Consider the following 15,626-nt stretch of genomic DNA (forward strand, 5'->3'; position numbering starts at 1 on the left):
TGCGGTCCCACGCCTGGCGCTTCAGGCGTGAATATAGAACAGAAATATTTGTTAAGCAATTCAGTCTTTTCTTTATCAGCTTCTACATATTTCTCCTCTTCACTTTTGAGTCTCACAATGCCACTTTTGCACTTCTTCCTATCACTAATGCATCTAAAAAATGTCTTGTCTCACCATTTTACCATATCGGCTATTTTTTCTTCCAGTTTTATCTTTTCTTTCCTGACTATTCGACCAACCTCTCTTAGCTTTTCTAGATATTTTTGCCTGTCTTCCTCTTTCTGCAATCTTTTGTAGCTTCTCAGCTACTACTTTTGAGAACCAAAGTGACCTTCTTTTCCTCTTACTTTTACTTACTTGTCTCACAAAAAGGTCTGTCACCCTTACAATAACTCCTTTCAGTTTTGCCCACTGCATTTCCACTCCTTCCAGATGTTCCCATCCCGACAACAATTCCTTGACGTAATTCCCCATCTGAACAAAGTTAGTTTTTTAAAAGACTAAAACCTTTAATATTGAATGAGCCCATGCGCATTGATACTTTATAGCGTGCAACTCAAGAGGGCATGGCCATGGGAGGAGCATGGCCGGTCAAGAACAATCAATGAAGATGCACACAAATTTACTGAATGCTGGGGATCCATGCCTAACTTATATGTCAAGATGTACACTAGATTTCAGTTGGTGTAAATCCTCATGCACAAAGCTGGGCGCAGATCCTGGTACTACATGCTGTTCTATCTAGGGTGTCAACTCCAGAACGCCCATTATAAATAACCATGCAGCATCAATTTTTTTCGGCACCAAATTTGGCTTGCTATTTACTGAATTCAGCCCTAAGGCCCCGATTCTATAAAAGATGCCTAAAGTTAGACACATAGATCGGCATGCCTACCCAATCTAGGTGCCTAACTTGATTATTTAAAAAGCTTAGTCAGTGCTGATAACAAACAATTAGCACTTTATAATAAGTTTAAATGAATATTAATCGGGTGGTAGGTGCCTAACTCAGTAAACACCTAATGCTTTTGAATACGCACCTAGCCCAAGGTGCCTACCAGAAAGTGGGAATGGTTAAGGGCTGGATGTGCTTTGCATGTAGGCACCTAAAGCAGAATTAGGCACCAGTATTTAGGCTAAGAAAACCCTTGGATAAATAGGGGGCACCTAAATTTCAGGTGCCTACTGGTGCCTAAATCCACGTTAGGCACCGATAAACATGATTCTATAAACAGCATTGAAATGAAGATTGACAGACGCTATGCAATACATTCATCTGTGTCTTAGTTCCCAATGTACCGTACATAGAATTGAGAACTAAGTGAATAATTCTAAAAGGAGCTGCCTAATTTTAGGCAGCAAAAACACACAAATGCTAGTGTTCTAGTCATCTATGTGCATATGTGAACATACGTGCATGAAATTGAGCAGTTTATGAGCTAAGCAGTATTCTACAAGTCTATCAAGTAACAACTAAACAGTTTACAATGAAAATTGTTTAAAATATGACTTAAAATGTTAAAGGGGGGAGGGGTTTCAAGACTAATGAGAACGAAGAAGACTAGAAGGAAAGGACATGAGGGCATATAAAAATATGTCAAGATAAAACAAGCACTTCCACTAAGGGTTCCTTTTACGAAGGCACGTTAGCGGGTTTAATGAGAGCGACTTTTCATCATGCGCTAACCCTTGTACTAGCTGGAAAACTACCGCCTGTTCAAGAGGAGGCGGTAGCGGTTAGCGCGGCCGGCAGTTTAGCACGCTCGTTAAACCGCTAACGCGTCTTCTTAAAAGGAACCCTAACTCTATGGCTGGTGTTTATCATTAATAATAATAATAACAACTTTATTCTTCTATACCACCACAATCAAACGATTGTGGCGGTTTACATCGAAGAGAGCTGGACAGTCAGCGAAGTACAAAATACAAATAGGAAAAGTACAATATATTTCTTAAGGATAATCAGAGTAGAGTTATTGCAATTCATATAAAATTATAGCAATTAATGCAACTTCTATTTAGGAAATGAATCTATCAAATAGTACAGTTAATTTCTTTCCGAAAAGCGCCATAGGTCAACCTGGCTCCACTAATGTAATTACCTAACCAGGACTGCTGTTTACTTGCTTGAAACATAAAAGTCCTATCCCAAAATGACCTGTATCTATATAACACTTTGGATAGGCAAATAAATTACAATTTCTGGTTCTCCTCGTGGGGTTGTATAGTACAAAATGAGACACAAGATAGGTAGGGGCCAGTCCCCAAATCAACTTGAAACAAATACAAGAGAATTTAAATATTACACGTGCCTCCACCGGTAACCAGTGCAGCAATCTATAGTAGGGACTAACATGATCTCTTCAGCCCGAATTTAAGTGGTCGCACCATTCCTCTTATGCTAGATTCTATAAAGATTAGTAGGTGCTTTTTTTTTTTTTTTTTAATAGAAATGGATTCAAATAGGCACATTCCTAGCACCTAAATCTAGACTTATACAATTTGGCTATGGCATGTAGAAATGGAGGAAACATCTTCTAACATTTAGCCTATTTGTTTCTACGCCTTTTCCCTTCCTGCTTGACACTTGCAGGCACCCCTGGACCACTTTTTCTTTATTTCACACTTACCCAGCATAATTCTTCTGATACTGGAATAACTGGGCTATCCAGTTTCCACTGGATAATAGTATAAGGTTGTCATACAAATTTATATTGTAATCAACTATTTAATGCCAATGTTTTGTATCTTAAAAGTGTTATTCCTGTTTGCAATGAGAATTTAAATCACCAATTTTATTTCAATAAAAAGACACTTTATTTTTGGTGCAGCTACTGTATATATGTCTAACAAAGAAGACACGTTTAAAAGTTATTTTTGTACATAAACCCTAGGATTCTATGGCCCTCTTTTACAAAGGTGCACTAAGCATTTTAGCGCGTGTTTAGCATGTGCTAAATCAACGCGTGTGCTAACAGCTAACATGTCCATAGGATAACATACACGCGTAGGCGTTTAGTGCATGATTAGCATGCGCTAAAAAGCATAGCGCACCTTAGTAAAAGAGGGGATATATTTGATGGCCAATGAGTTAAATAGTGCCAATTGGTTGCTAATTGGACTTAATTGGCACCAATTTAGATCTGGGTATTCATCTTGCTATGTGCTATTTTGTTACAATGTGCACCTGAATCCCATAGTATGGGTCTTAGAAGGAGGAATGGCAATGGGAGGTCCATGGGTGGGTCAGGGACATTCCTAAAATTTGAACACAGTATTATAGGATACTGGGGATATGCTTGGAATTAATCCTGGTGCCTAAATTTGGGTTTTGAAATCAGCACTCAAGGCTATTAGAACATAAGAACATAAAATCATAAGAATAGCCTTACTGGGTCAGACCAATGGTCCTTTTAACCCAGTAGCCTGTTCTCATGGTGGCCAATCCAGGTCATTAGAACCTGGCTAAAACCCAAGGAGTAGCAACATTCTATTATGTTGGAGTAAGCAAGATTCTGGAACCCCAAATAGTAGCAAAAATCCATACAGAACCCCCCAAAGAGTAGCAAGATTCTAGAATCCTAAAGAGTAGCAACATTCCATGCTACCGATCCAGGGCAAGGAGTGGCTTCCCCCATGTCTGTCTCAATAACAGAGTATGGATTTTTCCTCTAGGAAATTGTCCAAACCTTTCATCTTTGAAAGCCAATTTTTTAAACCCCTAATTCTGGTAGCCATTTACTGAATCTAGCCCAAAGCTTATAAAATGCTGAGTTTGAGGTTAGTGTAAAGCAGGGGTGTCCAACTTGTGGCCCGAGGGCCGCATGCGGCCCCGTGAAGTATTTGGTGTGGCCCCGGTCGAGGGCAATGCAGTGTTTTCCTCTGCTGCCCCCGGGTGTTTACCGTCTTGTCAGCTCCCTCCTCTGTCTTGCTGCAGCGTTTGTGCGGCCCCAGAAACATTTTTTTTCGGCCAATGCAGTCCAGGGAAGCCAAAAGGTTGGACACACCTGGTGTAAAGTATTGAATATCTATCTTTACCCAGATTGAGCAGAAACATTGTCCATTGGCAGGTTTGGGCATCTGTATAATCATACTTTTGAAAATACATGCATGATTAAATAACCCAGATTTTTTTTCATAGTATCAGGTATATGTGTAAGTGCATTAATTCTCTGGGGAGGTTTTTAAAAATGTGTTCATTTGGAAGGTCAGCTGGTACCAGCAGAAGGAAAATATGTGCATTGTAGTTATTTGTGTGTTCAGTTATAACCTCAGCTTGATTTCTACTACTTCTTTCATGTGATTAAAATATTCCTGAAAGCTTATGTCTTTTAATCAGGTACTTTGAATTTTATTTAATTGCATTTTAATGAAATAAGATTGGATTCCTATAATATCCTGTTGAAATTTGTATTTTTAAATTATTGTTTAATCGTGATGTATACCTCCTTTACCCCCTCCTCTACAAACCTGCGCTAACGTTTTTAGCACTGGCCACCGCGGTAACATCTCCGAAGCTCATAGAATTCCTATGCGTGTCTAGGCTGTTACTGCAGCAGCCAATGCTAAAAACTCTAGCGCAGCTTTGTAGAGGGGGTAAATGAATTTCTTTAAAGAGGCAGTCAATAAATTCTAGGAAATTAAAAATAGATAGATAAATGGTTTAGTAGCGGTGGTTGTGTATTGGGTCATAAGCATCATGCTAAATTTTATTTTTTTAATTGTTTCCCTCCTCTAGAAGGCTGTGAGGTAGGCCAGTGGAGCGAGTGGGGAACTTGCAGCAGAAACAATAGAACATGTGGATTTAAGTGGGGTCTGGAGACAAGAACGCGACAAATTGTCAAAAAGCCGGCAAAAGATACAATACTTTGTCCAACAATTGCAGAGTCTAGAAGATGTAAAATGGCCGTGAGGCATTGTCCAGGAGGTAAGACGAGTATTATCACAAAGTACTTGCATTTTTTTTTTTTTTTTTTGCTGGACTCATTTTGTGGTTGTGGAGTGTTTTAAAGTAATGAAGTTGTAGTCCAATGGTTAGAACGCTAGGCTGAGAACCAGGGAAACAAAAGAACATAAGAATTGCCATACTGGGACAGACTGACGATCCATTAAGCCCTGTATCCTGTTTCCAACAGTGGCCAACCCAGGTCCTAAGTACCTAGCAAACTCCCAAGTAGTAAAACAGATTTTATCCTGCTTATCCTTGGACTAAGCAGTGAATTTCCCCACATTGTCTCAATAATGTGTGAAGAAATATTTTCTCTGGTTTGTTTTAAATCTACTACTTAGTAACTTTACCGCATGCCCCCCTAGTCTTAGCATTTTTGGAAAGAATAAACAAGCGATTCATAGCTACCCTTTTCACCCCGTTCAGTATTTTATAGACCTCTTATCATATCACCCCTGAGCTGTCACTTTTCCAAGTTGAAGAGCCATAGCCACTTTAGCCTTTCCTCAAAGTGAAGTCGTCCAATCCCTTTTATCATTTTCATCGTTCATCTCTGTATCTTTTCTAATTACGCTATATCTTTTTTTGAGATATGGCACCCAGACCTGCACACAGTATTTGAAAGGCAGCCATACCATAGAGTGATGCAAGGGCATTATAACATTTTCATCTTTGTTTTCCATTTCTTTCCTGATTAATTCCTAACATTCTATTTGCTTTCTTAGTCACCACCCCGGCGGACTCTGAGCTGAGGGTTTCAACGTATCCTCAACGATGACACCTAGATCTTTTTCCTGGGTAGTGCCTTCTAACGTGGAACCCTACATCACATAGTTATAGCTCGGTTTCCTCTTTGCCACGTGCATCACTTAAATAATTATAGTATTAGTTTATTTTTATATACCGCCAAACCATCAGCTCATGGCGGTTTACACAATAATAATTACACTAGGCAATTAGAAATAAAAAGCCATATAACAATTATTATAAATGAAAATAACACAGTTCAAAATAAAATACTAAATAGCAAAATACAGCCCTATAAAAACTATCAAAGCTAGTAATTACACAATACAAGTTGATTATACTAAAATAAATAAAAATAGTCTGTAGAATTGTTTAAACGAGTGATCATGAACTAAAAAAAAAAAAAAAAAAAAGATAGTAGAAATTGACTACAATAAATTTAAGAATAAAATCAATATTGTGTTTTGTATTGTTTAAATAGATAAGTTTTAAGATCTTTCCGACATTGATAATAGGTAAGGGATGGGGAAATGAGAGCATTCAAACATGAATTCATTACTCCTGCTTGGAATGCCAAGGTCCTATCCAAAAAATTTTTATAACGGCATGTTTTTACTGACGGAAAATAAAACCAACCGGATCTGTGAATGTTTTTCTTAATAGTAAGAAATCTAAAATGGGAAGAAAGATAAGATGGTGCTAGACCAAATAAAACTTTCAAACAAATGCAACCAAATTTGAATAACACTCTGACCTCAAACGGCAACCAGTGGAGCTTTTGATAATATAAACTAATATGATCGTGTTTTTTCAAATTAAAAATCAAACGAATTGCTGTATTTTGTATTATTCTTAATCGACTGATTGTTTTTTTGTATGAGCCCAAGTAAATACCATTACAGTAGTCCAATATTGAAAGAATTGTTGTTTGAACCAAAAATTTAAATGATATAAAATCAAAATATTTTTTAATAGTATGCAACGTCCAAAGAACAATGAAGCATCTTTTAACCAATAAATCTGTATGGGCCTTGAATGATAAAGAGCGGTCTAATGTAACACCTAATATTTTTAAGGTGGGAACTATCGGATAATTTTGACCATTTCAAAAGAGCATTGTTTCAGTAAGTTTTTCATTAGGGCTAGCAAGGAAGAATTTTGATTTACCCGGGTTAAGTTTCAGTTTAAATATAGAAGTCCAGTTTTCCACTTGTGTATGAATGAAAGCAATTTGATTCAACACTTCTGTTGTGAAAACAGTTAAAGGAATAAGTATTGTAATATCATCTGCTTAAATATAGAATTTTACTTGTAAACTATGTAATAAGAAACCCAATGGTGCTAGATAAACATTGAATAGAGTTGGTGAGAATGGTGAACCCTGAGGGACACCACTTTCATTTACCCACCTAGTGGAATATTGTCCAGCACTAGCTACCTGGTATGACCTATTTCTCAGGAAACCTTGGAACCAGTTGCATACGCTTCCTGAAATTTCAATAGAATCCAAACACAGTAATAATATTTCATAGTCTACAAAGTCCAATTGTAGGATTAATGCACTAGAGCCCAATTTGAACAAACTATGAATGTGATCTATTAATGAGGCTAATACTGTTTCTGTGCTAAATCCTGATCGAAAACCAGACTGAAAATTGTGTGGAATTTCAAATTTGTCTAGATAATTGCACATTTACTAAACCTTCTATCATAGACATTTAATAACAGTTAACAGATAAGGGCAGGAGGGGGAGCATGAGCCAGTGAGGTTAATTCCCTTTCTAGTGTGATTGTTAAGGTTTTACAACACACGGGGATCTGAGGCTCTGCCTACTTTGAAAATAATTGAAACCTATTAAGGTAGTTATCAGCTTCTCACAGTAGAATAACACCTCTGAATAATTCTGATTAAGATTTTTGAAAGTTTTTTGAGAAGGGTATTTTCTAAAGAATTATTTGTTCTTTCTCATCCTGTATAGAATTCTGGTAAACCCCAATATTTACCCTTCTCCATTGATAATATTGACCATTTAAACCTACTCTCTGTTTCTGTCTTTCAACCAGTTCTTAATCCATAAAAGGGTATTACCTTCTATCCCATGACTTTCTAATTTACTCAGAAGTCTTTCATGGAGGTTGTGGTAGGACAGAAGACACTACAGGGATTCAAAGAAGGTTTGGATAAATTCCTGAAGGATAAGGGGATTGAGGGATACGGATAGAAGTAAGGATAGGTTTTTTTAGGGCAGGGAACACTTGACAGGTCATGGACCTGATGGGCCACCGCGGGTGCGGACTGCTGGGCGCGATGGACCTCTGGTCTGATCCCGGTGGAGGCAACTTCTTATGTTCTTATGAGGTACTTTGTCAAATGCCTTTTGAAAATCCAAATTATACAATATCAACTGGCTCACCTTTAGTCACATTTTCATTCATCCCTTCAAAGAAATGCAGTAGATTGGCGAGGCATGATTTCCCTTGACTAAATCCATGTTGGCTTTCTCTCATTAATCCATCCTTATGTACAGATCTATGTTCTGTCATTTTGTTCTTTATAATGGTCTCTACTGTTTTGCCTGGCCCTGACGCCAAGCTCACCAGTCTATAATTTCCTGGATCACCTCTGGAGCCCTTTTAAAAAATCATTGTTGGCTACCTGCACTCATTTTGTTTGGGGGTGGCAAAGGAGTGGCTAGGCAATTTATTGTTGGTTTTTTTTTTTTTGGGGGGGTGCTTGCTCTCCCCCATCCTGCCCCCTCATAGCAATGCCTGTGTAGCTGAGGTTGTTCATGTGTGTGGAGACTATTTTTGCATGGAAGTAAATTATGGTCTTCATTTAAACTATTAAGTATTCTGGTTTGGATATTATTTGGGCGATTCCAAAGAACTTTCAGGCTCTGTTGGGTATAATTTATTTTTATATATTTATTTTCATTTGATGTGCAGCCAGATGGCTTGTACAAGGCTTCATAGTAGTGATGAAGTGTACAGAAGTTAGATTCTATGAGAAAGGAACCTGCAGGGATTGTTTTCAAGCACAAGTACTAGCCAGCTTATAGTGCTACCAGGGAAATAATATAATGAGATGAAATTTATATATTATAAAATAATTTGAGAAATTTATTACCGTATTTTCGCGGATATAACGCGCGCGTTATACGTGTTTTTACCTACCGCGCATACCCCTCGCGCGTTATATGCCTGAGCGCGGTATACAAAAGTTTTTAAACATAGTTCCCACCCCGCCCGACGCCCGATTCACCCCCCCAGCAGGACCGCTCGCACCCCCACCCCGAACGACCGCTCGCACGCGCTCCCACCCGCACCCGCATCCACGATCGGAGCAAGAGGGAGCCCAAGCCCTCTTGCCCAGCCGACTCCCCGACGTCCGATACATCCCCCCCCCGGCAGGACCACTCGCACCCCCACCCCGAAGGACCGCCGACTTCCCGACAATATCGGGCCAGAAGGGAGCCCAAACCCTCCTGGCCACGGCGACCCCCTAACCCCACCCCGCACTACATTACGGGCAGGAGGGATCCCAGGCCCTCCTGCCCTCGACGCAAACCCCCCTCCCCCCCAACGACCGCCCCCCCAGCCGACCCGCGACCCCCCTGGCCGACCCCCATGACCCCCCCACCCCCCTTCCCCGTACCTTTGGTAGTTGGCCAGACAGACGGGAGCCAAACCCGCCTGTCCGGCAGGCAGCCAACGAAGGAATGAGGCCGGATTGGCCCATCCGTCCTAAAGCTCCGCCTACTGGTGGGGCCTAAGGCGCGTGGGCCAATCAGAATAGGCCCTGGAGCCTTAGGTCCCACCTGGGGGCGCGGCCTGAGGCACATGGGCCCAACCCGACCATGTGTCTCAGGCCGCGCCCCCAGGTGGGACCTAAGGCTCCAGGGCCTATTCTGATTGGCCCACGCGCCTTAGGCCCCACCAGTAGGCGGAGCTTTAGGACGGATGGGCCAATCCGGCCTCATTCCTTCGTTGGCTGCCTGCCGGACAGGCGGGTTTGGCTCCCGTCTGTCCGGCCAACTACCAAAGGTACGGGGAAGGGGGGTGGGGGGGTCGTGGGGGTCGGCCAGGGGGGTCGCGGGTCGGCTGGGGGGGCGGTCGGAGGTTCTTGGGGGGGGCGGTCGTTGGGTGGGAGGGGGGTTTGCGTCGAGGGCAGGAGGGCCTGGGATCCCTCCTGCCCGTAATGTAGTGCGGGGTGGGGTTAGGGGGTCGCCGTGGCCAGGAGGGTTTGGGCTCCCTTCTGGCCCAACTACACAAAGGTACGGGGAAGGCGGGTGGGGGTGTCGTGGGGGTCGGCCAGGGGGGTCGCGGGTCGGCTGGGGGACGGGCGGAGGTTCTTGGGGGGGGGCGGTCGTTGGGGGGAGGGGGTTTGCGTTGAGGGCAGGAGGGCCTGGGATCCCTCCTGCCCGTAATGTAGTGCGGGGTGGGGTTAGGGGGTCGCCGTGGCCAGGAGGGTTTGGGCTCCCTCCTGGCCCGATATTGTTGGGGAGTCGGCGGTCCTTCGGGGTGAGGGTGCGAGTGGTCCTGCCGGGGGGGGGGATGTATCGGATGTCGGGGGGGGGCATCAGGCTTTCAGGATGGGGACAGACCTTCAAGGGGGGACAGGACTTCAAGGGAGGACAGTGCACGGAAAGTCAGGGGGGGTGAACGGAGAGTCGGGACAGCGCATGGAAAGTCAGGGCAGTGCACGGAAGTCAGGGGGGGTGAACGGAGAGTCGGGACAGCGCACGGAAAGTCAGGGCGGGCGAAAGGAGCGTCGGGCATCATGCGCGGTATACCCGTGAGCGCGGTATACAAAAGTTTTTGTACATGTCATTGTGATTTCTGCGCGCTATACCCGTGTGCGCGTTTTACACGGGTGCGCGTTATATCCGCGAAAATACGGTACTTTTGATTGTAAATTTTCAGAGCATATGGTCCTTGCATTCAGTAACATCAATGGTTGTTTTTTTTAAAAAAAATTCTGGATTGTATACAAGGCTGGTATAACACATAGGAGCCAAGTTTTCAAATTTATTGGGGAGCTAAACCCAAAGGAAATTACCTCTCTCTGCATGCAGTCAAGGAGTTTGTTCAATACTCCCATAGAGCTGGTTCCTATAATGTCCACAGTGCAGACTATTACTAATAAAAACCTAGCCCTTCCAGTTGTTGATTGCAAACATGATAGTTGTAAAAGCCCAATTTTACTGCGGGTAACCACTGCCTGAGTGAAATGGTACATTTTAAGACATGGATATATTAATTATTTGCTTTGGTACACATAACATATGTAGATTCTAGAACACTGTTCCCATTTCTGCCATTTACTGTGTGGCCTTGCTCAAGCCACAGGACCTAAAGCTCCGTCATAGCCATTACTTTGTAAAAAAAAAGTTGAAAGAAATACCTATATTGTAATAAAATGCAGATTCAGATTTGCCATTGTTTCTAATAAATCCTGCCCCATGTAATCATAACTTGGATTAGTCTTGGTAGATTAGATGCATGAATAATCAGAGCTGTCTGTAGTATTTTAGTGCCCTGTGTTGCTCAATAGCATGAAATTGCAGACATGTGTTCATTCATAGTGCTAGACAGACAGTATCCTTGCCCTAGGCCAGTGTCTCGCAAATGTTTTGAAGCCATGGCACACTAAATTCTAGGGCCGTGTCTGAAGGGCGCTGATGTCGATACGATGATGTCACACACATGTGTGGCCCTGAGCTTGCTATTACTGCGCTTGTGGGGGAGGGGTTGCAAGAGGGTGCCGGCAAGGAGGAGAGGCGCCAGTGCCTGCTGACTGCCTACAGGATAGGCAGTCAGCCGGCGCCAGCATCTCATGGCCCATTCAGCATCTCGCCGCGGCACACAGTTTGCGATACGCTGCTCTAGGCAAAGAACACTAGATTGCTAGCCATACACAATTCACCTGTCCCCTGTGTACGTTTTGTTTTGTTTTTTTAAAGTTTAGTTTGGTAATATTTGAGTAGTTAAGATTAAAGACCTATGTCTTCTCCCAGTAGACTCAACTCTTCCCAGCCCTCTTCATTCCACAGACTGCCATCCTAAACTAACCTGGCAATATTAAACTCACTTATCAATAACACTATATCACAAATGTATCTCATCTTGTGGTAAGCCAGAATGATTCCCTGTCAAAAATTGCGGGATATAAGAAGTTGTATTGTATTAACCCATATAACTTTATATCCATCCTCAAATGAATGTTGGAAGCCTGCTTCAGAATCTCGAGCTGTGCCCCTCTCTATATAACAAAGGCCATCACATTTTATTCTATAGCTTGGAAGACATGGTGTGTTTGTGGAGGAGAGATATAGCAGTAGTATCTAATATAATAAAACCCTAAGCCGCGCATGCACACTCCCACCTGCGTGTTCCCTTTGTCTGTGAGCTGTAGGGCACCGCAGGTAGGAGTGCGCATGCGCACGAATATCTGTCTCTCTTTCCCCCGAGGCGGATGTCGGCCTCGGCGGCTGTTTTCTCCTCCCATTGCCTGCCACTCTCAACCATGACCCCCAAACACCTGGCATCCCCTCTCTCCCTTGCCTGATAGCCTCACCTGCCTCGCCTTCCTCTTCCTGCCTGTCTCAGCCGGGCTCAATCCTCCCCTCTTCCCTCCCCCCTGGCAGCCCTGAACCTGTTCTCCGTTCCCCACCAGTCTCCTCCTTCAGCGGCTAATCCACCGTCACCTCCGTCGCCGCTCGACACTCTTCAAGATGGCGCGGCGGGGGCAATGCAGTGGAGACTGTCGGCTGCAGCGGCTACAGGCTGCGGCGGCTGTCCAGATGCCAGATGCGAGGTAAGGGGTGCTGCTGGACAGGGGAACAGACAGGGAGGGGGGAGTAGAAAAAGGAAGGGAGGCCTGGGCAAGGGGGGAAGAAAAAGGAAGGAAGGCCTACTACTGGACAGGGGGACAGGAAAGAGGTGCTGATGGACAGGGGAAGAGATGGGGGGGAAGATAAAGGAAGGGAGACCTACTGCTGGACAGGGGGACAGGAAAGAGGTGCTGATGGACAGGGGAAGAGATGGGGGGGGAAGATAAAGGAAGGGAGGCCTACTGCTGGACAGGGGGACAGCAAAGAGATGCTGATGGACAGGGGAAGAGATGGGGGGGAAGATAAAGGAAGGGTGACCTACTGCTGGACAGGGGGACAGGAAAGAGGTGCTGATGGACAGGGGAAGAGATGGGGGGGAAGATAAAGGAAGGGAGGCCTACTGCTGGACAGGGGGACATGAAAGAGGTGCTGATAGACAGGGGGGAGATAAAAAAAAAAGGGAGAAGGGCTGCTGCTGGATAAGGGGAGCAGTGAAAGGGTGGTGGTGGACACAGGGAAGGTAAAAAGAAGGAAGAATGGGTGGATAGCCGAGGAAAAATAAACACAGAAAGAAAGACAGAAATACAGAAAGCGGCTAAGGAAAGAGAGAGAGAAATAAATAAACACACACAAATATATTCTAGCACCCATTAATGTAATGGGCTATAAGACTAGTGTGTTAATAAGATCAGTTATGACCATTTTCAGCTGGATGTCTATTAGCCGTTATGAGGAAGGGATACTGAATTTCTTACTGTATTATAAGCACAAGTTATGTATCTGATTCTAAACAAGACTTGCAATTGGTTTTAATTAAACAACTACTGAGCTGCAGTGGTCCAATTTTTTGTAGATTTTAAGAACAGCGTCTGATTTGTGTGTGTGCCTAATGGTATCTCATGCTCTAGGCCAGGGGTGTCAAAGTCCCTCCTCGAGGGCTGCAATCCAGTCAGGTTTTCAGGATTTCCCCAATGAATATGTATGAGATCTATTAGCATACAATGAAAGCAGTGCATGCAAATAGATCTCAAGCATATTCATTGGGGAAATCCTGAAAACCCGACTGGATTGCGGCCCTCGAGGATAGACTTTCACACCCCTGCTCTAGGCAAACCTTCAGCTATTCAACCCCCATACATTACATAAGAACATAAGAATAGCCTTACTGGATCAGACCAATGCCCATCTAGCCCAGAATCCCATATTCACGGAGGCCAATCCAAGTCAGAAGTACCTGACAAAAACCCAAATAGTAGGAGCCACCGATCCAGGGCATGTCTGTCTCATCAGTAGTTTATGATCTTTTCTTCCAGGAACTTGTTCAAAATTTTTTTAAAACCAGCTACATTAACCGCTCTTACAACATTCTCTGGCAACGCATTCCAGAGCTTAACTATTCTCTGAGTGAAAAAATATTTCCTCCTATTGGTTTAAAAAGTATTGCTCTGTAGATTTGCGTGCTTCCTGGTCTTGGTAAATCTTGATGCATTGTAAATTTTAAATCATTAGTCCAGCATCACCCCTTCACTTGTCCCCTTTAGGCGGCCAGTATCTCCCCTTCCCCTCTCTGTTCCATCTAAGGCAGGGATGTCAAATGTCAGTTCTCGAGGGCCGCAATCCAGTCGGGTTTTCAGAATTTCCCCAATGAATATGCATGAGATATATTAGCATACACTTCCCCCTCCCCATTCGCGGTTTCCGCACTCACGATTTCACATAATTGTGATTTTTTTGGGGGGAGGGGGAAAAAAACCCCCATATTTTTGCCCCCGGCATCCTGGCCTTACCTGGGGGTCTAGCGGGCTTTCGGGGCAGGAGCGATCTTCCTACGCTCCTGCCCCATGTAGATCGCCAATAGGAAATGGCTGCCGTGAGCTCCCGCCGTAGTCTCGAGAGTTTAACATTTTATTTTGCAAACAGAAAAAGAGCACAACCACCAAATAATGCCTAACTACCCCTCTCCTTTACTAACACGTGGCGCGGGTTTTAGCGCAGGCAGCGGCGGTAACTGCTCCGACGCTCATAGAATTCCTATGAGCGTCGGAGCAGTTACTGCCGCTGCCGGCGCTGAAACCCATGCTACATGTTAGTAAAGGAGGGGGTATGTGAGCTTGTAATATTGGATAAACTGGGTGTGCTAATAATGCCATCTAAGACGGCATGTAATCAGTCGAAAAGGAAGCCTAAAAAAATACAAAAATATAAATACATGTAAAATGCTTTTTTTCCCCCAGTACTTTTATAGCACTGAAACTGTTCATCCTATAATGCAAAAAAATCTAACCAAGTGGTTGGATTAAATTTGCTACATTTGGAGATAATTAGTTTTGAACACTGAATTCAATCCTACATGCTCTGTCTGGTTTTGATTCCGTTCACCAGTTTACTCCCTTCCTAATATACTTGAACCAGACTTAAGACTGGGAAATGCTGCGTTCTGTTCATTATTGTTATCTTATTCCAAGTGAGTTATATATCTGCATTTATGCACCACATGTGCCTTCTGCACGGGGAGGTTTTCTTGACAAAAAAAGAACAATCCATTAAACCTTTCCAATTAGGTAGTGATTTCCTCTATGATGGATCCACAAGACAATAGAAGATTTGGGAGTTGGCCATAGTATCTACTTTTTGTGTGTGTGTGTGTGTGTGGGGGGGCACAAAGACATATTTCAATGCTTTGACTCTTAAATGTTAGTCGGGAAACATTTTTAATGTTACTCATGCTAGGTTTAATGTCACTTGTACTTCAAAGTCACGTATGGTTAATCTCTTAATGAGGTTCCAGTTGATAGGTATTGGTAGAATTTTAGCACAGTGACAGAATGCCAATTAAGAACATAAGAACATAAGAGGTTGCCTCCGCCGAGTCAGACCAGAGGTCCATCTTGCTCAGCGGTCCGCTCCCGCGGCGGCCCATCAGGCCTAGTTGCCTGAACAGTGTCCCTGACTAATTCTGTACTGTCTCTAATCCTATCCCTATAACCTACCTCTACTCCTATCTATACCCCTCAATCCCTTGGTCTTCCAGGTACCTATCTAAACCTTCTTTGAAGCCCTGTAGCGTGCTCCTGCTTATCACATCCTCCGGTAGTGCG

General features: G+C 43.4%; 1 protein-coding gene across 5 annotated transcripts in view; it reads left to right on the forward strand.

The window, feature by feature from the left end:
- Positions 1–15,626, forward strand: part of RSPO2 (R-spondin 2) — a 226,913-nt gene that overhangs the window by 134,061 nt on the left and 77,226 nt on the right. For all 5 annotated transcript variants that reach the window (XM_033929967.1, XM_033929968.1, XM_033929969.1 and 2 more), the window contains one exon: positions 4,739–4,927. In XM_033929967.1, coding sequence (XP_033785858.1) covers positions 4,739–4,927 — 189 coding nt within the window. The remainder of the gene's footprint in view (positions 1–4,738; positions 4,928–15,626) is intronic.

The sequence above is a fragment of the Geotrypetes seraphini genome, chromosome 2 (assembly GCF_902459505.1).
Source record: "Geotrypetes seraphini chromosome 2, aGeoSer1.1, whole genome shotgun sequence".
Classification (NCBI taxonomy): domain Eukaryota; kingdom Metazoa; phylum Chordata; class Amphibia; order Gymnophiona; family Dermophiidae; genus Geotrypetes; species Geotrypetes seraphini.